General features: G+C 40.4%; 1 protein-coding gene across 3 annotated transcripts; it reads left to right on the top strand.

Annotated features, from left to right (window-relative positions):
- The first annotated feature begins 255 nt into the window (after positions 1 to 255).
- hgfa (hepatocyte growth factor a) lies at positions 256 to 23,796 on the top strand. Of its 3 annotated transcripts, none has more exons than XM_075471703.1 (18): positions 256 to 490; positions 5,134 to 5,296; positions 5,457 to 5,569; positions 6,141 to 6,255; positions 10,119 to 10,261; positions 10,351 to 10,471; positions 10,632 to 10,750; positions 12,711 to 12,882; positions 13,068 to 13,201; positions 15,181 to 15,274; positions 16,369 to 16,508; positions 17,542 to 17,574; positions 17,801 to 17,909; positions 18,003 to 18,077; positions 19,038 to 19,175; positions 19,440 to 19,546; positions 19,665 to 19,798; positions 20,072 to 23,796. In XM_075471703.1, exons 1-18 carry the CDS (start codon positions 427 to 429, stop codon positions 20,246 to 20,248), a joined length of 2,151 nt encoding a protein of 716 aa, XP_075327818.1. In that variant the 5' UTR covers positions 256 to 426; the 3' UTR covers positions 20,249 to 23,796. The 3 variants fall into 3 exon arrangements, with proteins under 3 accessions (XP_075327818.1, XP_075327817.1, XP_075327819.1); XM_075471702.1 differs by having other exon boundaries at positions 13,050 to 13,201; XM_075471704.1 differs by having other exon boundaries at positions 13,050 to 13,201; positions 19,665 to 19,787; positions 20,072 to 20,184.
- The last annotated feature ends 1,186 nt before the right edge of the window (positions 23,797 to 24,982 follow it).

Here is a 24,982-nt window from a genome sequence, read left to right as displayed (position 1 = left end):
TTAAAAAAGCTAAAAGGAAGAACCTCACCCAGAGAAGATTTCTTACACACAGTAACCACTAAATTGGTTGCTTTCAAAATTAATTTAATTTAAAAAAAAAAAGTGAGGGATCATTTTGGAATAAGTTGTTTTGTGAAAATTGTCCCTATAAAGTCCCTTCTGGTTTTACGCTGAAAATAACAACCGGAAGTCGTTTCAATTAGTCCACGGGACTTGACATCAGTGAGGAGAGACGCAGTTAGTGGGGCACAAACTTTAGCAAAAAGGGGTTGAGCCGAGGACGTGTGTGGTTTCTTGAAAAAGTGGCATCTGCGTGAAGAAGGCGAGTCTTCTGCTGAGCATCAGCCTCTCTGGACTTTAACCAACCACCGCGTCCGGGGCTCATTTGATCCGGATTCTAACCTGCTCCCGAGTCCATAACCAACCATGAGGACAAACGTATGGATTTACCAGGCTTTGGTGTGTGTTGTGGTGATCATTGTGGATACAGGTAAGACTTGCAAAACTGGGCTTCCAGTGGATGTTAAATGCCTGCATGATTAAAGCTGATAAAGTTAGAAAAAGTGGAGAAATGTACTGACTTTTATTTAACAGCTTTTTCACTTGGATTTTGACAGTCAAAGTTTGGCATGAAACTATATTAAAGCACTTTTTATACTTTTGCATGCAGCCTGTACGTTTGTAACACCAGATATGACTCCCCGTGACTTTGAATGAACTTGTTCACAGTCCTTGTCCTGCACTGTTGAGATGCGATATGGAAATGATCTGTCATTTTGTTGAAGGTTACAAACCAAAAACAGCTTTGCGCAAAAGTATTTCATTTTTAAATAGGCAGCTCATTATCAGGCGTCTGCTTTATAATCCCATCAGTCCTCTTAGATTTAATTTAATGATTAATACAGCTATGGTAAATGAGAGGTGTTAAACAAAACGCTTAATTCCGCATCTTGAAGAAGGTTTGAAGCGCGTCTCCTGATATAAACTGCTAATGTTACCTTTGACCTTTTATATTGGGCATGATCAGTGCAGTAATAGATACTCTTGCATCTGCTGAAATGAGGCCAGCTGCAGAGAGGATGCCCGGCATGCTGTGATTTGGCAGCGCAACCGGGGGGGCGCGCGCACGACCACCAAAGCGCCTCCAAACAAGCCTCGTGCAGCAGCTTTATGAAGTGTAGATTATCTGATGGCTTCACAGGTTGTCCTGGCTCACATCCGCCCCGCTGACATATCACTGAGTAAATTACTATATCTCTAGTTACCACCTCCGGGGGTACCGACCCTGACCTCTAACCGCGCTCGAGGTGGGGACAGTAAAATGCGCGCTCAGGGTCGAGGTAATCGTGCGTTTTTCCCGGCAAAGAGATAGAAAAGGTGTGAGAGTGAGAGAAAGTAGGATTTAGACGTAGGGTGGAGGGCGTGTGTCTTGGGTGTGTAACATCTGGCTGCTGGACCCACAAGGACATTTTGCGCTCTCTGAAGCAGATGTAACGTCTGCTTAATTCTCAGACAGAGACACATCTTTAATCTGCTACTTTGCCATTGTTCCAGCAATACAGCTTTTCTTCTACACTGTCAAAAAACTTGATATTTCTTTTCATGATTATTGACACATTATTACCCAGGAAGGATTAAAAGCTTGCCCAGCTGTCTTTAACTTCTTTGCTCAAGGGATCCTAAATGGCAGTTTCTTTGGTCAGAGTCTTCCACCTAACCCCATCTACATTTTTCAAACCAAACTCAAACCTGTTCCCTTTAATATGGCTGCCACTTCTCATCAAGTCTCATCTCTCTCACTCGCTGAGCACTTTTTAATCATCATCCTCAGCTTCGGCAAATGCTTAGGAGATATTTGGAGATAGCAGAGGTCTGAGTGCAAGAAGAGGAAGAGACTAAGTGAAATCTAATTGAGTAGCCTGGCCAGACATCGGGGCTGGAACAACACTGTGATGAGTGCCAGATGTGGTCCAGTGGAGCCCAAACATTAATAACAAGTCCTCCCTGAAAACCATTTTCAACCACGAGAATCCTCTATACGCTCCACAGTTTACAGTATCTTAAGTACACACACAGCGTCTTGTGTTGGATCTCTGCACAGGGGCATGTGGCTCTAACTCAGTAGCGCGATATCTTCCTGGGTGATTTATATTGCACTTGCCCCTTATTATAGACTTAAACTATTGTAATTAAACATATAATGCATCTGAATATGTGCTCTAGTTTTTTTTTTTTTCAAAGAGCTATTGTTATAGCAGAGCTCCATCCTGCTGAATAAAGGGCTCGTAACATCTAGCGTGTAAAAATGAATGATTTGTATTACAGAGAGTTTGGACTTAAAATATGACTTTGTCCTGTTTTTGAACCCACTTGGATCCCTCGTTATGCCCCATCTTTGCAATGATAGAATTCTCTTTTGATGTACATTTTTCCAAAGAGATGGCTTTCAACAAAGGTCTATAAATAAAGCAAGAATGAATTATATTGTGTCCTTTTGCACCGCTGACAGTTTGACAGTTCGTTTTTCCACACATACTGTATGCTTTCTAGTATGTGTTGCTTGCCAATAGCTGAGAGACTATGCATTAAATCTGATACATAAAACTTTATCATTTTGTAGAAATACTGATTGATGTTAAAGTCTTCCCAGGGTGCAGGACTGCTAAGTGAAAATAGTCATCCTTGTTGCGCAAAATGAAAAGAGAGAAACTACAAGTCAGCATTGTTAAACAGCAGGAAGACTTTAATGACCCTTAAAATATCATGAATGCAAGATCATAAAAGGATTTTCTATAGGAATCATCATAACTATTTATTTTATCTAGCGTAACTTGAAACTATAGCATTACAAATATCATGAAGTGGAAAAAAAGGGCTGGAAAAGAGCTGATTTTAGACTGTTTCTGATCATAGTAAAATATGAGATATGTTTTCATGAGGAGCAAAGCTCCAGCTGAGGCACTGCAGCATATCAGCTTGTTGACAGGCATCACTCTGTTCCTTTGGCTGTCGTCACAGCTCGGCATTTTTCAGGCAACTCACTCTTAAGCAGGACTGCTGGGGAGCATTTGGAGCATGGTTTTCATCCGGAACCCATTTCTTTCTCATTTTCCCAACACATAAACTATGCTACCTGCTACCTTGGCAGAACCACAGCTTTTTTTTTTTTTCTTTTGTCTTTCTCAAGACCAGCAGAGTTTGGAGGGATATGGGTTTTCACAAAAAACTACGGTATGTTCAGCAGTAAATGGCAAGGTATAGTTTGAAAATCTTGTCTTCTGAGGGAGACTGTAAAGAAAACGTCTCCGCCTTCGCTGTTTTCCAAGTGTTCGGTAAATTAATCCACTGTGATGTGACAATGCGAGAGCTGATTTTATACTTAATTTTTGCACGCGACAGCACAACAAACTGCTTCAGCCCAGTCCAGAAGGTGGGGATTATGTAGACATTTTTGACAGAGATGACAACGTATGCAGTAAAGCAATGTTTCAGCTCATACCAACCACCCTCTGGCTGGTGCAAACAGAAAATAGTGCCGACCATTGGTTAACTCATATCCTTGTTGCAGCATCCTCTCTGTGTTTTTATCAAATGGGAAGTATGGTACTGGTGTGAATAAAGCCACTATTTATGATTATTAAAAATTCTCTACACCTGACAACTCAATGCAACTGTATGATTGTAGATTTGTTCACATCATTTGATATCACAGCACAATTAGGGTTTAGTTACCGTAATTATGTCCGGCACGATCCTTTATATATGTTGCATGTTATATATGACAATTAGATCAGTTTGGGAGTTGTACTTTCAGCTTTGATGATTAGTATTTACAAGTCTCAGGTATATAGTAATTTATGTTGAGCATATACGATCCCAATTCCAAAGAGGTTGTGTGAAATGGGAATAAAAACAGAATGCAATGATTTGCAAACCTCGTCATTTTCTCCACAGTCGAACATAGAAAACATATCATATGTCGAAAGTGAGACATTTTGCTACTTCATGAAAAATATTTACTCATTTTGAATTTGATGGCAGCGGCACATCTGGGACAGGGCCACGTTTAACAGTGTGAAGCATCCCCTCTTCTTTTAACAACTGTTTGAACACGTCTGGGAACTGACGCAGCCAGTTGCTGGAGCTATGGGAGATGAATCTCGTCCCATTCTTGTCTGATATAGGATTTTAGCTGCTAAACTCTCCTGGGTGTTCTTTGTTGCAGTTTGCATTTCACGATGCGCCAAATGTTTCAAGTGATGAGAGGTCTGGGCACCCCAACTCTATCAGAGATGCAGACTTTTCAACTGAGTGCTGAAAGCAAGCTGGATGGTCCCACTCTTCTTGGGTCTAGCGGACGTGGCATTTACTTTTCCAAAAGAATTTAACCACAAAACGGTTTTCAACTTTGCCTCAGGCCATATTAAGCTTTGGCCAAGCAGATATTGGCGTTTCTTTGCACGATAGAGCTTAAACCTGCATGTGTGGACGGCACAGTGAACTGTATTTACTGACAATGATTTCTGGAAGTGTTCCTTAGCCCATGCAGGGATTTCTATGACTGAATCAGGGCTGTTTTTAATGTAATGCTGCCTGCACACAGAGACATATCCAGAATCTCTGAATCTTTTGATGATATTATGTACTGTAGATGATGGAATGTTCAAAGTCATTCTCTGAAATTGTTCCAATAATTCTAGATGACGTTTTTTTCTGATTGCAGAACCTCTTTGCATTTTCACTTTTAGAGACTCTGCCTCTTTAAAGTGCTACTTTTTCTACCTAATAATGTTACTAACCTGTTGCCAATTAACCTACTTAGTTGTAACTCGTTTCTCCAGCTGTTTCCTTTTAGTACCACTTTCTTTGACTTTTTTGTTGCACCTGTCCCAACTTTATTGAGACATGTTGCTGCCATCAAATTCAAGCTAATATTCTTTAAGAAGTAGTTCAAAGTCTCACTTTTAGCATTTGATATGGTTTTGTATGTTCTGTTGTGAAGACAATTTTGTTTATGAGATTTCCAAATTGTTGGATTCTGTTTTTTTTTTGTTTTTTTGGTGCAGTGTCGATACGTTTTTTGGAATTTAGGTTGCATATGTAGATTACCTGTTGTGTCCTCTTGTCTTACAGGTTGCTGTAAAAAGTCTCACCAGTTATTGCAGAAGTATGAAAAGACTGAGAGCCACATGCTGGTTTGCACAGACTGTCCTCAGACCCCGCTGGTACGAAACAGCCGCTCACAGGAACACTGCGCTCGTAAGTGCAAGAAGGTCAAGAAAAACTTCAGCTGCAGGTGAGTCACTATTTCTCCACTCCGTTTCTCTGAAGTCACTTGGTTTCTCCGTGGACATGTTCTCCTCAGTCGCCCTCTCCTTCTGTGTCTCATATTATTTACATATTTCTGTTGTTTATCATTTGGTCATCTTTCAACTGCTTCCCATGTGTTTCTACAGAGCTTTCAACTTTCAAAGGCACAACAGGAAATGCCACTTGCTTCCTTTTGACCGTTTCACCCACGGTGTGCAGAAGCTGGCCAACATCAACTTTACTTTGTACGAAAAAAAAGGTAAATGCTTTAATTTTCATTATGAATGTCAGTGTTTTTCTCATGAGAACAGTGAGGCACAGAGATGGATTTCCACTGGGAAGTTGTTGGGGATTGTGACACGTCGTGTGTTGACTCCTACGTTTATAAGGTCTTTGCCTTTTCTGTTGACACAATAAAAAGCAACCAAATCTCCTCACGCCCTGCTGTTTAATCACTCCGCGTGCGTAAACATGCAGCCGACTTAAGTAGGGTGTAAACAAAAAAATTCATTGTTTACAACCGGAGCGCAAAAAGCTCTCCTCAAGTGCAGGCTGCGGAATCTAGCACTTTAGAATTTACTGCAAAATTTACGAAAGCTCCCCTCTGTGACATTTAATGAACTGCAGGGACTTGTCTGTTTTGAGAATAACTTACAAGTTGGGAAATAACTGAATGCTCGTTGACCATACATGGGAAAATGTATTCCGGGCACAAATCACCTTTTAATCATCTCAAATCTGTGTAAACTGGCATACAGAGCGTACACATGGAAAACTTGTATCAAACATGGGTTTTCAGATGTTTTTTATATGCCCTTGCTCACGCTTAGATTATATAAGGGAGTGTATCACCAGCACCAAGGACGACTACAGAGGGAGGAGATCCTGGACAAAGTCAAACATCACTTGCCAAGCTTGGTCTGATAATAACATCAACGAGCACACGTAAGTCCTCTTTTTACGTAAAGTGCAAATTGTTGCTCATTCAAGTAATAGTAAATCACATTCACACACTTACTCCTTCTATCTGAGTGATCCCAGCAGTGTTTGGCCATCAGACGTAGGTGGTATGATTATCGTTTTCAGATAAGACACGCAGGGAGAGTTGATGGTTGTCATCAGAGATTTAGCTGAGGCTTTTCACAGGCTTTTCACTTGTAAAATTAGCTTGTTTTGGCTCGCATATTAAGCCCATAAGGCCCTCATAGCCTGACATTTTTTACGGGTCTTCTTGACAATGGGAAAAGGGGATACTTATAAGATTAGTTTTTACGTACAGTTGCTTGTGACGTTAAGGAGAGCACTGCCTTGCTCCACAGTATGCTAGCAGCTGTTTTCATGGAGGAGGCTGTGTTAATTGTTTGTCTTCCCCATGCCAAATTCCTTAAGATTTGAACCGACAGCCTTCAAAATTCATGTCTTCTGCAAGTTACCGCCATCTTCCTGGATGCTTATTCTCTTTTTCTCTGTGTTTGATGCTGAACAGGCCTCAGCAGTTGATTTATTGATGCTCAGTTCATCCCCTTCCACCTCGGGGGTTAAGGGAAGGTGGAGGCTCAGAGACAGTTGAACGTTTATCCAGAGTTAAGTCAGATTTCTTTCAACACATGCAAGGATGTCCTCCCCAATGAGGCTTTTTTATTTTTTCTTCTGTACTGGAGGCCATCAGGTGTATCCCCGTGATGTTTTCTTTATGCTACAGTGAGGCGAGATCAGTGACTTTGCAGAGGTGGGTCTTTGCCAGCATCTCATTAGTGGTGCTCATTAGTTACAAGATATTTTAACTGGGCAGTGAGGGGAGTTGGGAGAGGGAGTTACAAGAGTTTGAAGAGGTGCAGAGTGAAAAATAGAAGGGAAGCAGAATGAACGAAATAAGGCGCAAAGATTTATAGACTGAAGTCATGTTTTGTCTGATGTCCAGCTGAGTTCACAGAGCCACGGGCACACCGAGAGAAAATACAGGTTTAGTGATCCTTTACAATTAAAACAGATTTCCTTGTTGGTCCTGTACTCTCCTCTCCCACTCTATCACCAATCCTGTCATCACTTTCCAGAAGCAGTGGTTCACATCAGGAATGCTTTGTCATCGTTTATTTGACACATGATCCCAGTGCTCTTCTCAGATAGAAGGTAGACTTCTGTCAACCTGACTTGTCAGCAACTTTTAGCTTTCAAAGTGTCAGAGGGAGCTTATGTGAAGGGAGATTTAGTACCACTGTGGGGTTACCTAACATCGAACTGTCCCGCTGTGTGAGAATTACCACCATAATGAACCATGCACCATTTGAGCCTCAGGTAACTATTATTTTCATGCTTGACCGATCATCGCAGGGGCTTGAGGGGTTTCTCAGGAGGTTCCCTTCCAGGAGTAGGACTTCCACCTGTTGTCCAAGTATGGGCTTTGAAGCAGGGCACTTAAAGAAGTTGTGCCTAGCAAAGCATGAAGGACAAAATTGACTTTCCCTCATATTAATGATGAGCGATAACACTCAGTCATTCATTTATTCCCATTAGGGATATGCAGTATCCCAGAAGCATGGATTCACTTGGCAAAATGAGTTTGTTAGACCGTACAGGTGGCTTGCATTAGCCGGACGACTGGAAACAAGGGGAGACAGGTGTGTATGTCTCATCTGGGTTAATTAGTGATTTATAAAAGTGCAAGTAGGCATATTGATACACTTGGACTGATTCAGGCTGGCTAAGCATAGCATAACAACACAAAGCTATCAATTTAATGGGTATGGCATATTTAAGAGACAAAAATGACAGGGCTATTAAACTGCTAGAACTTGATCAAAACTTTACAGGCTCCTTTCAGCACACTGTTCTTCCAGTTTTTCAAGGTCATCTCAAGCCTTGTGTGTAATGTAGCTTGTTATGCAGGCAAGGGATCTGCAAAGTTATGAAACTCTCAGTCCACACTAAAGTTATTTTTTCTCTCCCCACAGAAGTGCCTGAAATGCCTCATTTGTGGTCCATTCTTTTCCTTATCTTTTTTAGTAATACCTGCCTAGTGGTTAGTTTGGCACACCTAAAACGAAGAATGAGCAGCCACTGCAGTCTCCTAATACTGACCCATCAGCTGACCAGTCAGAGCAGATTGGATCTTTATGAGTGTGGCCTCAAAGAGACATGAGCTGAAACAAAGCATTTCAGACAGAAGGCGCTGTAGAAATAAACAAAATGAGATAAAAAATATCTTGATATGAGCTTTTGACTGAAAAATGATTCACACAGTTTTTAATCTCCCAGCACTTAACTTCTTTGGACGCTTCCGTATTCAAGCGCGTTGTTTGTTCCACCAGGTGCAGGCACTGCCAGACATTTTGCAGCAGTTACTTCAGGCCTAGATTTCCTCTTTAGTGATATCCAGAATCTAGCCAATATGTTAAGTCAGCTAAGAGAAGAAAGCATGTGTGCACAGTGTCTGCCTGCACTCCAATGGGAACAGACTTTGGCAAGGAGATGAATAACTGGCCAACATCTGTTAGCACAACATCATTATGGCTAACTTGCTCCCATGCTGCGGCCTTTTTCAGAGTCTCACCACATGCAACCTTTTTGCAAAGTGAGGAACCTTGTAATTCCATTTATAAATTAAGGATTCTGTGTTATGATAAAGACCTGCAGTCTATTGAACTTGTGTGTTACACATAACAGATGTGAGCTTTGGCCCTCGGCAGAGTGCTGCTTTGGAACAAGTGTTTTTGTTTTAGTTGCATGCATAAGTGAAAAGTTGCTGTTGGATCTAACCCTGTTCTATTTTGACATGTAGGTACGAGCACATGGTTGGAAGGTCTTTTTCTCTCTCCCACTTTTTTGACTTAGTTGAATGGCTGAGATTTCCTCCACCGCTCGGCTGAATGATGTTGTGCATTACTGTATAAACCTTGCGTAAGTCCCCCGGGGTACAGAGGGGAGAGCAAAGCAAACTCCCCCATGACCCTGAGGTAAAGCATTCGGACAAGTTGTTGAAGGGAGGATGGTTGTTTTTACTTTTTATTTTTCATGCATATTTTTTCTTATAACAAAAGTTAAACTGTTGGGTTTTTCCTATTCATTACGCCAAGTGACTCTTGCCAAAGTCATTCAATTGTTTCTCCTTACCCTTCCTCTACCGTATGCCTACGCTTCCTCTTCTATCATCTGTCACTGTCTTGTGGTCGGCACGGATCAGAAGGTGTTGACATGCCAGGTTTTCAACATACTATCATGACAGAGGACGAATTTCACACACTGTCCATTTAGCCTTGCTCTTTTGTTCCACCACATTTGCTTGAACTGGCAAAGTTCTTATTTCTATAACGGTTTTATTCACACTAACGGGGCGTAGCAGTCGACAGAGAAGGATTAGGCTTAAATATGTTCATAGGCTGCCAGCAAAGGAGCTGCTTGAGTTGCTTCAAGTGGCTCATAGCATAGTTCTGTGCTGCCGGTGGTCACTGTGCTGTGACAGTTGGCTGTGCCATACTTGAAGCAGTCTGGATATGCTTAGAATCAGTAATGTGATCACGTTAAAGGAGCAAACCTGGATAGAAGAGTCATACTGATGATTTAGTTTGCATATGGGTCATTCCAGGATGTAAAATGTGATGTGGTCAGCCTGTAGGCACTAGGATTTCACAGAGTGAGGCTTACATCTTAATTAAGATTCCCTTTGAATTTATTTGGATTGTTACGTAGAGCACTTGCAGGCCAGCATGGGACTGAAAACATGACGGGAACAGCCAAGTGTGCAAATACTCCTGCAAATTTATTTATACAGCTTAGATTATGTTGATAATGTCAGTCTGTGCCCCCTCTAGGTTTTATCCAGATAGGTACCCAAGACAGGACCTGAGGGAGAACTTCTGTCGGAATCCCAACAATGATCCCGGTGGTCCGTGGTGCTACACCACAGACCCCAATGTACGAGCCGAAGAGTGTGGCATACCACAGTGTTCAGAGGGTAAGACTAAACATCATTACTGGCTAGTGTGTTTAAAATATACATATATATATATATATATATCTTAATTGCTGTTTCTTTGTTAACAGAAATGTGTATGACATGTAATGGAGAGGATTACCGGGGAAAAATGGACCATACAGAAAGCGGCAAGGAGTGTCAGAGATGGGACTCGGCAAGGCCTCACAAACACCACTTCCAGCCCAAAAAGTAAGCTGCAAACCAAGCTGTAATCTTTCTCACGAACACCAGCGCACACTCATGACAGATGCTTGAATAAATGACGCTAATTCTTGACGGAGCTAGACCTGGCCAGTTATGTCTGTTGTTATGACTTACTTCCCTCCCTGCGTCCTCTCTGTCCCCGCAGGTATCGGGATAAAGACTTAAAGGACAACTACTGTCGTAACCCGGATAATCGTCTTCGGCCCTGGTGTTACACCATGGATCCGAAAACTCCGTGGGAGTACTGTAACATCACTGTGTGTGGTAAGGGCTATTGTACCGTACACGATCCAAATCTGGAGCTGTGTGCTTTGTCGACAAAATCATCAAATAAATTAACAAAAGACTAAATTATTGTTTTACTTTGATTTAGGATTCTGTTGGGCCTTTTTTTTTTTTTTTTTTTTTCAAACCCATCAACCTTACAAGCTTGAGGCAGTACTGCATGTGTTACACAGTTGGGAATCTATTATAGGATTTAGAAGAGGTCTTAGTCGTTTGGATGCCGAGGTCTTTTAGACGGGCAGATGCCGGTTTTGTACCAACAGCAAGTTTCAACAGTAAGCCAGGGGATTTGTTATAGGCAGGACTTCAGTGGTTTTGGTGTAGTTGTGGTTGTCTGAGAAAAAAGCCTCCCTTCTCCCCTGCAGAGTCTCATAAGTCTTTGTTTATCCTGCTGTTTGTATCATGTGGTCTTTGGCTTTAAATCCTTCTACTTTGACAAGGAAGAGTAAATAGGTTGTTTATGAAGGGGATTGTCAAGTATTTTGAGTGCACTCTGGGCTATAAAGCAGAGGATTACAATAGAGGCCTCTGTATTGAGATGCTTCACATAGGCAGTGGAAGGTCTATTAGCTGTTTAAGTTCCATAGAGGTTGTTTTAAAACCATGACATATAAAAACAAATCAATGTGCAAAGAAGAAAACGATCGCAGATGCTTTCTTATTGGGCTCAGGAGGTCAGTGAATGGTTTGATGAACATGAAAATGATGTGAATCACATGTTGTGGCCCTTACAGACACCAGAACTCAACCCAACTTAACAAAAATGGGAGCTTTTGGACCAACATGTTAAGCAGTAGTCTCCTCCACCATCATCAAAGTACCAAATGGGGTTGGATCTTTTTGAAAATGGTGTTTCATGAGAAAATAAATTGTGATATTAGGGAGGGAACCTACAGTTGTTGCACACCTGTCAGTCAGTTCAAAGGTGAAGTTAAATAATATAACTCCACTTGACTCACATCACAAATGGCAGGCTGTTTGATTTGTAGTTTAGATAGCGTTTGCTTTCAGAAGTGATTTAATACACTGAATGAAAAGAAAAAACGAGACAGATCAAAAGGAGGTTTCGCAGTTGGAGAATTTTTACTTTTCCTTGTCAGAACTAAAATGCTCCGACATGCACATCTACAAACACACAGAGCATCCCTCCTTGTCTCTGTCAGACACGAACACACATGCACTTTACACTACAGGTTATGATTTACAGCGAGGGCGGAGGTTCTGCATTTGTCCAGATGTGTGCATCCCTCACTGCCTGCCCTCAGAAAGATAAAAACCACTGACCTGAACTACACGGTGCACACAGACACTGGCATGCATTACATCAAGCCAAAGAATCCCTCTTTTCCAACCGCCCTCTCATTTCTGCCTCAAAACATTCCCTTTCCTCCTCCATCTTCTCCCATCTCATTTGTCAAAGGCTAAAGAAACAGAGACAGAGATCCGGAGGGGAAAAGTTGCTCCTTGTGTACTGCACCGCCGCTGAAAAGCAGAATTCCATCTGAAGATGTTTGGAATAGTTTGCTGGTAGATGAAGAAGTTGCCCAAGCCAGACTGGGCTAGATTTCATAGACGTGCAACACAGAAATGTAGCCACGAACAGAACTTTAATGTTTAGTTTAAAGGTATAATTGTGATCAAGATTTTTTTCTTTTTGTGGCGATAACAATGCTGTTTGAAGCAACTGGAATTATTTCATATTGTTTAGGAAATCCCTTTGTGCGAGAATGTGAGGCATCAGTATCATGAATACACAGACAGTGTCCTATCATGAAAACAGCACGAGGGGAGTGCTACTGTTTTTGATCATCTGTCTCCTGGTTGAACATGACACATTCTTCTGGGGATTAATATCCCTCCCTCATTCCTGCATCCAGTTCCTGCAAGCGACTTTCCCTTCTTTCTCATGCTTTCCCTCACAACTTTTCTTCTTTTGTAGACTCAGACTCCGGAGAGGACACTGATGTCAACATAACAACGTCCTGCGTCCAGGGAGAGGGCACAGATTATCGAGGCATGATGAATGTCACTCCAGAGGGTGTGACATGTCAGCGCTGGGACTCTCAGTTACCCCATAACCACTCCTTTCTTCCTCAGAACTTTAAATGCAAGTGAGTAATGCTAGTTTAATAATTACTGAAAGCTTGGATTCTATTCAGTGATAAAGCATGTGATTTTCCCTGTTTGTGCATTTTGAAATGCCCCAAAGACGAGTGATGAAATCGACCGGCTCTGCTGCAAACGATCCCGTTGTCAGCATAATCATTTAAATTTGTAGCTCATGTGTGTGTTATAGAGACCTCAGGGAGAACTACTGCCGTAACCCCGATGGTGCAGATTACCCATGGTGCTTCACCACAGACCCCAATCAGAGGATAGCGAAGTGCACCCACATCCCCAGATGTGATGGAGAGGCCACACAAAAAATAGGTAAGTTGCACTAAAAGTTTTAAAGGGGCAGTTTTTTTCTCTTTCTGAAAAAGAAAATAATAGTTTTTGATGATTGATATGTACAGTGGTGCTTGAAGGTTTGGGAGCTCTAATGAGGACCACATATCCAGTCGAAATAGGACAAAAAATATCAGCGATGTTAAGCCCTCCTGGCCCAGATTCAGTATGGCGGGACCAAACCATGATACTACCACCACCTTGATTTACAGATAGGATAGTTATTATGTTAGAAGGCAGCATTTCTGTTTCTCTGAATATAATTTGGCTGATTCAAAACAGGAGTTATTATTTGGTGTCAGCGCAGAAAACATTTTTCCAGCACCCCTCTGGCCGTTCTATGTGGTCTTTAGCAAACTGCAGACTAACAACAATGTTATTTTTGGAAGGCAGCAGCTGTGTCCTTGTAGTCCTGCCTTGCACACTATTGTTATTCCATTGAGTTCTCACCGTTTAGTTATCCTGATGGGGCACTTGTGAACATTGTAAAGGAAGTACTTTGCACGTCTGTCAGCATGACCATTAGCCGTTGTGAGAGAGGCCTTTAGTTGCATAGACGTTTCTAGCTTTTTCTTGACTGATGATGTGCAACAATATTTTCCTGATGTTCTCAGAGATCTCCTTTGTTTGTGCCACATTGAACAAATATGTGCTGTGAACATCAGGCTTGGATATATCTTTGCTCTTCAAATAAATCAGGGCAGCCACTCACTCCCGATTGTCATTTCATTCATTGAAAACAAGTGACTAATTTCACCTTCAAATGAAATGGTAATCCGAGAAGTACACATTATAGATATCCAATACTGGATCTTTTCCATCAAGAAATGGAGAGAACAAATATGATATATTGTCACATTTGTTTTTGATTGGTTTCAGTTTATCTACTTTTGGGACTTTGGGAATTTAATAAGTTTTAATTAATTTCTATGGAGAAATGTAAAAAATCCTGAAGGCAGATAAACTTTAAAGCACAATTACAGATACAGCCAGTCAATTGTTTGTACAGCACCGTGTATTGATTTCTTTTTTGGGTTTTTTAGTCCGTTACCAGAACTGCAGTGGAAAACAGCAGGAGATTGAAAAGCAGCTAGTACGATACACCAGGAGGTTTCAGATCACAGTCAAGCACTTGTCTGTTGCATACCTGAGTCTTTCTTTTTGATGATGACGAATGAGTTGTTCATGTAGAGGTGCAGATTCAGTTAACTTCACATTGAGCCCGGCTTGGAGTTGCCCCTCTATTCTCATCTGTAGTCTTACGTGTCGTTACAGTCTTCCCTTCAAACTCTCAAGAAAATGTTTTTGTCAAACTACTCTTTTAAGTAAACCAGAGCATTTTTTTAGTGTCAAGCCTCCATTTAATGACAAGCTTCTTGTCAATTGTTCATAAATTTCTGTGTTGTTTCGTAAAAAAACAGGTTTCAAATACTGGACTGCAGATGTTGTGCAGATGAAACTACATGTCATGTTTTTGCAAAGTGGAATTACACAGACATTTTCTATATTACCCTCAGAGGACTGAGCCACTTGGCAGCGTGCTGCCCAATGAATTCCATTTCATGGAAGAATAAAAACACCAGACTTTGGCAACAGTGCTCGCTGTCATTTCCCATGTTTCTCTGCTTTACATTTCAGAAGACCACACATGTCAGTTACCACAGGCTCTCTGGTGATACTGTTTGAGAACCTACATTGTGAGGTTTCAATGTTCTATTGTATTTGAGAACCGCCATTTACACAGGATGTCGTCAACACTGAACTGATCCAAACCACAAAGAGAAACATACACACAAATCTTTTGGTTGTCTCTGCAAGTGCATGATTATGTGTTTCCAAGCACGTCTACACACCGATGATGTTCAGATGTTTAAAAAACTGCTCGGCTCAGTTTTTCTTTTTGTGCTCTTGGGAATATTTAACAAGGTCTTCTAAAATAACTCTATTTTGTTCCTCCTCAGAGTGTTATGAAGGCAACGGAGAGATGTACCGGGGCACTTTATCAATAACTCGATCGGGGATTCCTTGTGCAGACTGGTCAAATCATATAAACAGGTAAGAAAATAAGCTGCACTCAAACACTGAAGCTGTTTCCTTGAGAGAATGTTTCCTTAAGTGTTGACAATTTAGCTCCCTTCACCTTGTGAAAGCCACTTATATATGAATGAAGCTAAGCAGTGAGAACAAATAGTGAAAGGAAATAAGAGGTTCTTCAGGGGTCAATACCAGGTCCAATTATTATTCATCTAACTGATGAGAGAAAACCCTGGGGTGCTCTCCAAGTGACCCATTCTGGCAAAGAGGTTGCCCACACCAGGGCCGTTATGCTTCATGCTTAAGTCATGCTGTTGGATTTACTTAATTTACAAGAATTTTAAAAGCCAGAATGGCACAGACAGATGGACATGTTCCAGAGCCGACCCCTGACCTCAGGAAGTGCTTTCTGAGGAAAGTAGATCAAAGCCAATCAGCTCCCTCGCATAGACTGCAGCCAGCAAGTCTACCCTGCTCAAGGTTAGGGGTCGTCCCAGGAAAAACTGCTGAGAGCTACAGCTTGTTTAACATTCTCTTGGGAAGTGGAATTATCTTCACCCCCTGACAAATTGTTGCCCATCACTTCGCATTATTTTTGTGCCTGTGTGTCCACACTCCTACCTTGTAATTACTTTTCAGGTATAATTTGGATATCTGAGAAGATTACATTTAATTCTTGTATAGCCAAGTTGCAAAAAGACACAGATTTGATGTGAATTCCTATGAATAGCAAGCACAACCAAATAATTCTATAGAGGATGTGGCTCCTGTTGGTCTGAGCCATGCCAAATGCCTAGGCTGCATACTTTCGTACTCCCTGGAGCACTCTTCAGAAAACTTAGTGTTCCCCTTTACGTGCTATTTGAAGCTAATGCAGAGGATTCATTGCACTATAGGAAAGCCAGAGTCAGTCTCTCAAGGCATAACATGATTACTTACAGTGTGTATGTGCTGTATGTGCGTGAGAGTGTGTGTGCAGTATATACATGCATGGTTGTTTTTAGAGTGTGAGAGTGTGTATTAATCTTAATGAGGTGTGACCCTGTGTTATTTCTGATATACTGCACACAAAATAACAAATGGAATATGAGAATCTGTATTTGTGTGTTTTACAGTGGGGATTCTCACTCTACAGTATCCCATGTAGGGCTGGAGAAGAACTACTGCCGGAACCCCGACCGGGACAAACATGGCCCCTGGTGTTACACCAGTCAAAACAACCGACTGACCTGGGACTACTGCAAACTGAAGCACTGTGAGTAATTAAAATATTCCTTCATCCTGTAAAGTCCTCTTTGAAAAGTAGAGTTGATCTATTTGAGTTCACAAAAGTAGATGGGGCTATAAAAAACATACACCTGTTGTATTGTTTCCAGGTGTTCAGTAAATGTGCTGCAAGCTCAACTCAAAGCAGCTGTAGAAACCATGACATCTCCAGGCTTAAAAAGCTAGCTAAAACTTTTCAATTAGCCAGCTTTAGAGCTGTCTAGCTGTCTGAACATATTTTGCCGCTAGAGACAGAGTATCTTTGAGTTAAGCTAAGCTAAAACAGAAACGTTAAATGGTCTTTCAAAAGCAAATCAGAAGTTGTTCAGTACTCAAAACCTCCTCAATCCCTGAAGATGGAGAAGCCTTGTGTCAAAGTTGATATGTTTTCATTCTTGCAAACACAGTTTGACAAGTATTTCATGAGCCGCTCAATCTAAAACAGGACCTCTGGTAGGGCATGTAATGACATTTAGGAGAAGACAGTTCTAGTGTGTGGGCATAGTAGAATAAATAACATAATTTAGCCTTCGTTGACTTCAACACAAACATCATAACAGTTCTTTTCTGCATCTTGTCTCGTCTCTTACGTAATCTGTTAGCTGTGGTTTTGTTCAATTGGCAGATGATACACAATGATCAAACAGGAAACAGATGTGGGACTCTGCTGCCACCCTTTTATTTGAGAATGCATACACTCAGGCTCCTGGACTCAACATATTCTTTGGCTGGTTTCAACCTGGCTTAACTCAAGAGCCTCTTATGAATGACTACACAATGATTTCCCTAATGTAAAACATGTTTCTTCACAAGGTCTTTTCGTCTTGAGCAAATTTATCTACTGTCGCTGCTGTCATAGCCACTAACAATGATTCAGATGCAGAAAGTCTTCATTGAGTTTTTATAAAGTCTTAAAGGTTGTCGTTGTCTCTGAGGTTTCATGCTTTGTGTGTCAATGTATGTAAGTTTCCTGCTCCTGTTACGTCTGTTCTTACTGTTCCGCTTTGCTTTACTTATATCAGGCGAATCGGCGACAATGGCTCCTCCACCAAACAGTGAGTATCCTTTTTTACTCATCTGGCCTTCACCAACCTGGTTCTCCTTTCTCAGATCTCCTCGCTTCTCCTTTGAACTCTTTACATCAGATCCTTCTGTTGTCATTTATCTGACTAAACAAATCATATTTCATGGTAGACTTTTGAAGTTATTATAACCGTTTTCCCATTGAATTGCAAAATATATTTGTCTAACATACATTATCAAATATATCTCCTTGTTTAGCTCTAACCAGGCCTAAGATATCATGCTTTGTGCATATAAACACCAGAATAGTTGGAGGACATCAAGTACGAGGTACGGATGGCAGCTGGGTTGTAAGCATCCAAAGAGAGTAAGTCATTTCTTTATATTCTACAGAATGGCCTTGATTTCCCTTTACAATAAGTTTGTGGATGACTCAAATTTTCTTCTTAAATTCTCTTAGGAAGGTTCATTTGTGTGGTGGCTCACTGATCAGAGAGGACTGGGTTTTGACGGACCAGCAGTGCTTCACATCCTGGTAAGGACCCACCATACAGTACTTCTTGTAGATTCTGTTATGAGGTGTGCCCCCCATTTGTGTGACTTACTTTCTCTCAGCATTTTTTAAAGCAAGCTTATTTCACTTTTTCAACCAAGTATTGTTCAAATCTAGTCCTTGATTATCTAAATTCAGCTGCTCGCAGACAGAGTTGGCCTAAAAACAATGTTTTACACTCCAGATGAAGTCCTCTCCAACAGAGTCAATAATGATTCTGGACATTTAGTACCTTAGTAACTTCATTTATAAGTACTGTTATCCTGAGTTAGCATTTTTACATACACATATAAGGAAGAAAAAAAACTGAAGAGGACTAAACTCCAGAATGACCTGTAGTATATTAGAATAACTTTAGTAGGCAGGCTTCCATTGTAGTTTTTTTTTATTCTCATTTAGAAGATTTTAATGAAAAATGGTTAATGGAAATTATGAAATTATAATGAAAAAATATATGCTCGCTTGAGGAGATTTTGCCTGTTTTGAAGAAGACTTGATATGCATTAGAAAGAAGTGAAACAACTTTACAAATCGCGTCTGACTCCTGGCGACACTACACACTTCAGTACATGTGCTTCAGACCAGTTCGTGGAAATGCGTCTGATTCACATTTCTTTCTTGTGGCTTCTTATAAGATTGCTTCAGATTTGCCTGTCAAATGAATGTAGACCCATCTTTTGTTAAACCAACATGTTTTGCTTGGGAACTTCACGGGAGTCATTTTGATAAATGGCTAACAAGTGACTAACTGCATGTCATCTGTAAGATCTTAGCAGTGTTTGAAAATAAGGCTGCTCTAGATGTAAGAAAGACTCTTCTCTATTGTTCCCTAATGAGTCACTAACTTTAATCATTGGTTACTTACATGAGTGTTTGGTAGTGCCATCTTGTTCTCGCAGATACAGTAAGTTTCTATCTCACACTGATCCTTGTGGTCATCAGCGTTCCAGATCTGAAAGATTACAGCGTGCAGGTCGGTCTGCGTCACCTCAGCGAGTCTTCAAGCCATCCAAGACTGAGCATCTCTCGCCTGATCTGCGGCCCAGAAGGATCCAATCTGGTTATGTTGAAACTAAAAGAGTAAGTACCCAACTATTCAAAAAGTTTCCATTAATTTAAGCTCCTAGTTTTCTAAATCGGCTATACGGAAGACTATTGAATATTTGAACCAGATTACATAGTATGAGCATCACACGGTCCAATTTTGGGCCTTTAAATGTATGAAATATCTATTGTCATTACCTACAAAATACTGTTGTTATCTTACACCAAGAGACAAACAAAAGATATTTCTTTGTCTGCACAGATCATTTTTGATTTTTGATTTATCGCTGTTTGTTCCAGCCCTGCCCCTGTGTCAGAGGGCGCCTCCACCATTCATCTTCCAGTAAAAGAGTGTCACATCGCCCAAGGCACCAACTGCACCATGTATGGATGGGGGGAAACTAAAAGTACTGCCCTCTTTCACCCACATGCCAATGCACTTTTCATGTTCAAAGACTGTTAAAACTAAGGGATATCTGTAACATTCACTTCTCACAGTTGGTTTCCGCATTCTTCTCTGTTCAGATGCAGGACACGATGAAGCACTGAACACTGTCACCATGCCCATGGTCAACAGTGACATGTGCTCGCAAATCAAAGGAGATGCTGGGGAAAGCAGAATATGTGCTGGCGGCAAGATAGGACAAGGTGTATGTGATGTATGTGTCATTAAATCTCTGCATAGGTTATGAAACACAATTTCAATGCACAGTTCTCAAAGGATCCTTTCACCCAAATAACAAACAACAGTTAGTAGAACGAACTAGACCAATGTTACTGAAAAAGCTGAATGTGTTTTTGTAATGTGGATGAACTGACCTTTTCATGCAACAGTGTGAAAAACATTCAGGGTTTGGTTTAGTTTTAATGGGATGCAGTGCTTTATAATTGCTGTTAACGTCTAATTCATGTGTACCTTGATTTTCTTTCAGAGAGACTATGGCGGTCCTTTGGTTTGCCAGGAGCATGAGCGCAAAGTTATCATCGGTGTGAGCATTCAAAGGACCAAATGTGCCTCATCGCAGCCTGCGCTTTTTGTAAACGTTGCTTTCTACTCGGAGTGGATTTACAAAGTGTTCAAACTTTACCCCAGTTTGGAGAGGAAATGATGGTTTGGTGAAACGAAGAAACGGTGGACTGTACCAATGCCTGCAAGAGAAGGGGCAACTAGGGAAAACCAAAACCTTTACAACATGAGAGGAGCAATGAGGAAACGAAAACCTTACGGAGAATTGTCACTTTGACATTTGGAGAATAGTATCTGGAGACTGGATGTTCCAAATTGGATTTCACCACTTTGCAAATGAAGAGATCCTAGTAGTCAGCAATAACACCATTTTTACAACCAAAGTCATGGGCACATGGATGGTGCGCTGATTCCATTTTTAGATGCTCAGAATTTTTGAAGCCATGTAAACAAAGCAAGAAAGACACTTATGACTCAGTATTATCTCCTGGAATGTACTTGAATCTAAATCCCTCTTTGATGGGATTTCCTTTATTCTTTCTTGGATGTTTTGAGTTGGACTAGATTGTGTCTTTTTACCTTAAACAGAGGTGATGTGGACAGAGAGAAATTGCTCTTTTATGTCAACAAATGTGTAGTTTTAGGACACCACAACAGCTCTAACATTAAAAGTATCCAGCTGAAAACTGTGGTGATACCAAAGAGAATGAAAATGTAGGCATGAAATTGTAATTACAAAAAACCCTCTTAGGTTCCCTCTGTAAAGCCACATCTGTTGCCTGTATGTTCAACACAGGTAAACATTTGGCTGGTGTCATGCCACGTTGTTAAGTATGTAGAATACACATCAGTAGCAGCCTGTGCCAGCCTGACAGTCCTAATTGTGTGCAGTAGCTGCACTACCTTTTCCCCAGTTAGCTGTAACTGTTAGTTTCCCCGCGAGAGGGTCTAAGTAGGGCTGAGCAAACCACTCCAAATCTTATGCTAATATTTGTAGCATGAGAGAGAGAAGAGCCATGCCAAGTATAACATGGCTATTTGGTCTCCAGTTTGGAGGGAACTGTGGCCCCTGGTGGGCTGTGTGTGGTCAGTAGAATATTTGATACTTTTTTTGTTTCATGGAAAGTGACTCTGTGTGTACAAACCTGCAGATTTATCACGTTTCTGCCGTGCTGTAAGATTTTATAGGTCTTATAGATCTGGAATATTCTGAGTTCACTTAATAATGTCAGATTGGCTCCTTTGTGCTTTTGATTATGTTTAATATTTAAAGAGACTGTTAGCTTGTAGTGATGTGTATTTATTTTGTCAAATTTGCAGAAGAAATTGGTCAAAAAGGCATTCACAATCCGGTGGCATATTTAAACTGTCAGAGAACGTTACAACCTTGTTTCCGAAGATGTTGGGGAAAAAACAGATTGTAATCATTTGCAATTCACACAAAGTCCCTGAAAAAGTGCAAAGACAGCTTATCAAATGTTGAAACTGAGTAATTGCATCTCTTTAGAAATATGTGTGCTCGGCAATGGAGGGATGTCTACATCTGTGTTGGATCGCCTTTGGAAGTGTTTGGGAGCTGATGCTCTAACGCACCCTCACAGCATCACAGATGCAAGCTTTCAAGCTGTGCACTGATAACAAGCTGGATCGTTTCCCTCCTTTTTTCATCCTGAAAGCATGGTGATGGACACCATGCTTTCAGGTTTCCAAAGCACAGCTTTTGATTAATTAGACCCAGAAGACAGATTTACTCTGCATCTCAGTTCATGATAGATGAGCTCAGTCCCAGAGAGACCAGCGTCATTTCTAGATCTTAAATGTATATGTACATTTATATATATACACATTGTCTCTAACACACATTTCTAGATACAGTGATGAAGTGTTCTTTAGTCCATGCAGTGATTTCCATTACAGAATAGCATCTGTTTTTAAGCAGTGCTGCCTGACAGCCATACAGTATTTGTTTTCAGCCATGTAAGTGGAATTTTCTCAGAACTTTCATTTAAAAAAAAAACAACAACCATATAACATTCATATTTTAAAGGCATATCATTAGACAACAAAGAAAAATAAATCGGACACAGCAGATACACAGTTCTGTTCAGCCTGGTGAGATTCTAAAACCAGCCGTGATACTGATCTGTTCTACGTCGGGGGTATGTTTGATTTTGGTTTGGTCCACCTTTGACGTAGCAACTGTGGAGTGAAAAGCATGAAAAAATACAACAATCTGGTAAAAATTATATTTCAAAGGGATATCATTAGACTACTTAATAAAAAATGTGTTCAGCTAATTGAAAGCCATATCAATAAGGAGTCAAACAAAGGAGCAATTATGGTATCATTGGATTAGATTCATTATTGATACAGTTGTCTATTTAACTGCATATTCTGGTTAAAAGTTTCACCTAATTGTAGTTAGCCTCAGAAAATATAAATGCGTGCTCTATTCATACCAATCTAATTTCAACTAATTCTGATTCTCATTCATCAACAACCATGTTTTGCAGGTTTATGTGTGACTGTTACTGGAGAATTAGAATCCTCATATCTAAGACGACTGCTCTAAATATCACAGGGAAAAGGGTGGAGTGGAAAACAACTGAGGAACACATTCAACACAACAGACTGTCCCGATGGCGAATTAAATAGTTGGTCAGCTCCCACAGTAATTTCCTCTAAAACCAAAAAGAAAAAAAAGATTTGCAGTATCATTGCATGAGTACAAACTTCAAAAAGTCTTGCACAGTTCATTTCCACAATTACAGTGAACATTAAGGAAGCTTAATTAAAGGCGATTGACTGAGAGGTGGAACCAAATGCCAGATATTCTTAGTTATGTGGCAGATCATGTGACTGTTTTGTAAGGTTTCTTACGACCATGCTCTGAAGGTGTTTTGACTGTTATTTAATTTACCTTTATGTAAATAGCAATCTGTAAATTCCAAGATGTAATTTTTGTAAATATCACACTTATAAAATACAGCTGCTATTTTGTGTTAGTGACTTGTTTTTATATCCATGACTTTTCTTCTTTTTTTACACTTTATATCCTTTGTATTCTTTCTATTTTAATAAACAACTTCACATTGAGCCATTTTCAGCACCTCTCTCCTTAACGCTTGTCTTTTTCCACTGTATGATGCACAATGTTGTTTTGACCATGCCAGATTCAAGGTCTCTGAGTCTGTTTGCTCGGTTTTTGGCAGTGAAGCCCAAAAATTGCTCAGAGATGCAAATCCTTGTGTGTGTTGAATATTCTTGCGTGGCCGAAGCAACAGGGGTCACTCACACAAAGGCCAAGAGATAAATAACGATGTCTTTACAAACATTTGGATAACAAAGTTGGATATTGCAGACTAACATGGGGTACAGTTGACCCTGGCTTTGCATTTTAGAACACTTTTGGTTGCTCAATATGAGATAAGAAATGCTTCATGCTCCAGATGAAAGATGAATGTCGGTGTCAAGTGATTTTACTGGGAACAGAGTTTTTGGTTATCAGTGGTGCAAGATGTGTTCAGTTTTTTTCAATAAAAAGCTATATTTAAGTTTATATGAGAATGTATTGATTTAATAACCTTTTCAGTCCTGCTTGAGTCGAAAATACTCCCAAATATGAAAAGAAAGAGTTCTCAGTCCTGCCGAAATTAGGATTTTTCAACCTTATTAGATCATTTGTACCGACAAAATAGCCAGTTTTACTTCATTTTTTTAATCTATGAATACAATTTGTTAAGAATAACAATAAATGGTGTCAAATAAATGGAGTTTGCTTTTGCTGAGAAAACGTTTGGATGGTATGAAGATAATTCATTTAATTTGTTAATATACATCCATTTTTGCATTTCATACCCGCACCACATTCCAAAAAAAGTTGGGGCTCTGAAGCTTTTCCCACTTTGTGAGGTTGCCATTCCTTCTCACAACACTTGAAATGTGCGTTCTGCCACTGAGGATATCAGGCGATGAAAGGTTTTCACTTCTTACTTTACCTATCGCAAGGTTCGCAGTAGTAGTGGGTCATTGTTGTTGTAATTCATTTCAGGAAGAGGTTTTGCATCAAATTGTTGAAAAATGTTTGGATGGGCAAGAGAAGATGGTAGGCGGCAGATATTTCTCTGTAAAATCTCAGTATATTAATCTAATCATTAATGTTGCTATAGCTGGAGTGTAAATAACTTTAGCCAAAGTCAACCCCATAACATTACAGGGTTGCTGAAAACAATCTGGATTGTCTACGTTTGGTCCAGGACCCACTGTACCTATTAATAAAAAAAGAAACAATTTGAGGAATAGTGATCTGTCTGTCCACGACAACACTTTCCACTACTAAAGCTTTTTTTTTTTGTACAGTAAAGTTTCAGGTTGCATTTGTGAATATAGCTCTGTATTGTAGAGCTTGACAAAGGCTTCTAAAAGTATTTCTTTGCCCATGTGGGTTTTTTAGCTCATGGTTAGCTGTCGGTTTTTAATGCAGCGTTGTCTGAAGGATTGACGATCGAGTGGTCCAGCTTAGGCGAGCACCCCTGCACTTTACACCCTGAAATTCTTCCAGATTTCTAGAATAATGTTATGATATCATACCCTGTACAGGAAGAAACATTTTAAAAAAAATGAAATACCAACCTTTTACATTTTTTGTAAATGGAGTACTTGAGAAAATCTTCCTTTCCACCGCAGTTGGTAATCCCTGATCATTTTCAGTAACAGAAAACGACCTCAGTGAACAAAACAAAAGCAGCTCAGAAAGTAGTTTCCAGTGGAAATCACTGGACAGACACTGTCATGTGGAGATATCGTTTACCTATCTGGCTTCAGGGTGTTAGATTCCGACGAGGGTCAGCAAGCCACTTCCATCCTGCTGACCAAG

The sequence above is a fragment of the Odontesthes bonariensis genome, chromosome 8 (assembly GCF_027942865.1).
Source record: "Odontesthes bonariensis isolate fOdoBon6 chromosome 8, fOdoBon6.hap1, whole genome shotgun sequence".
Lineage (NCBI taxonomy): Eukaryota > Metazoa > Chordata > Actinopteri > Atheriniformes > Atherinopsidae > Odontesthes > Odontesthes bonariensis.
Note: the sequence above shows the minus strand (reverse complement) of the source record. Positions and strands in the feature narration are given on the sequence as shown.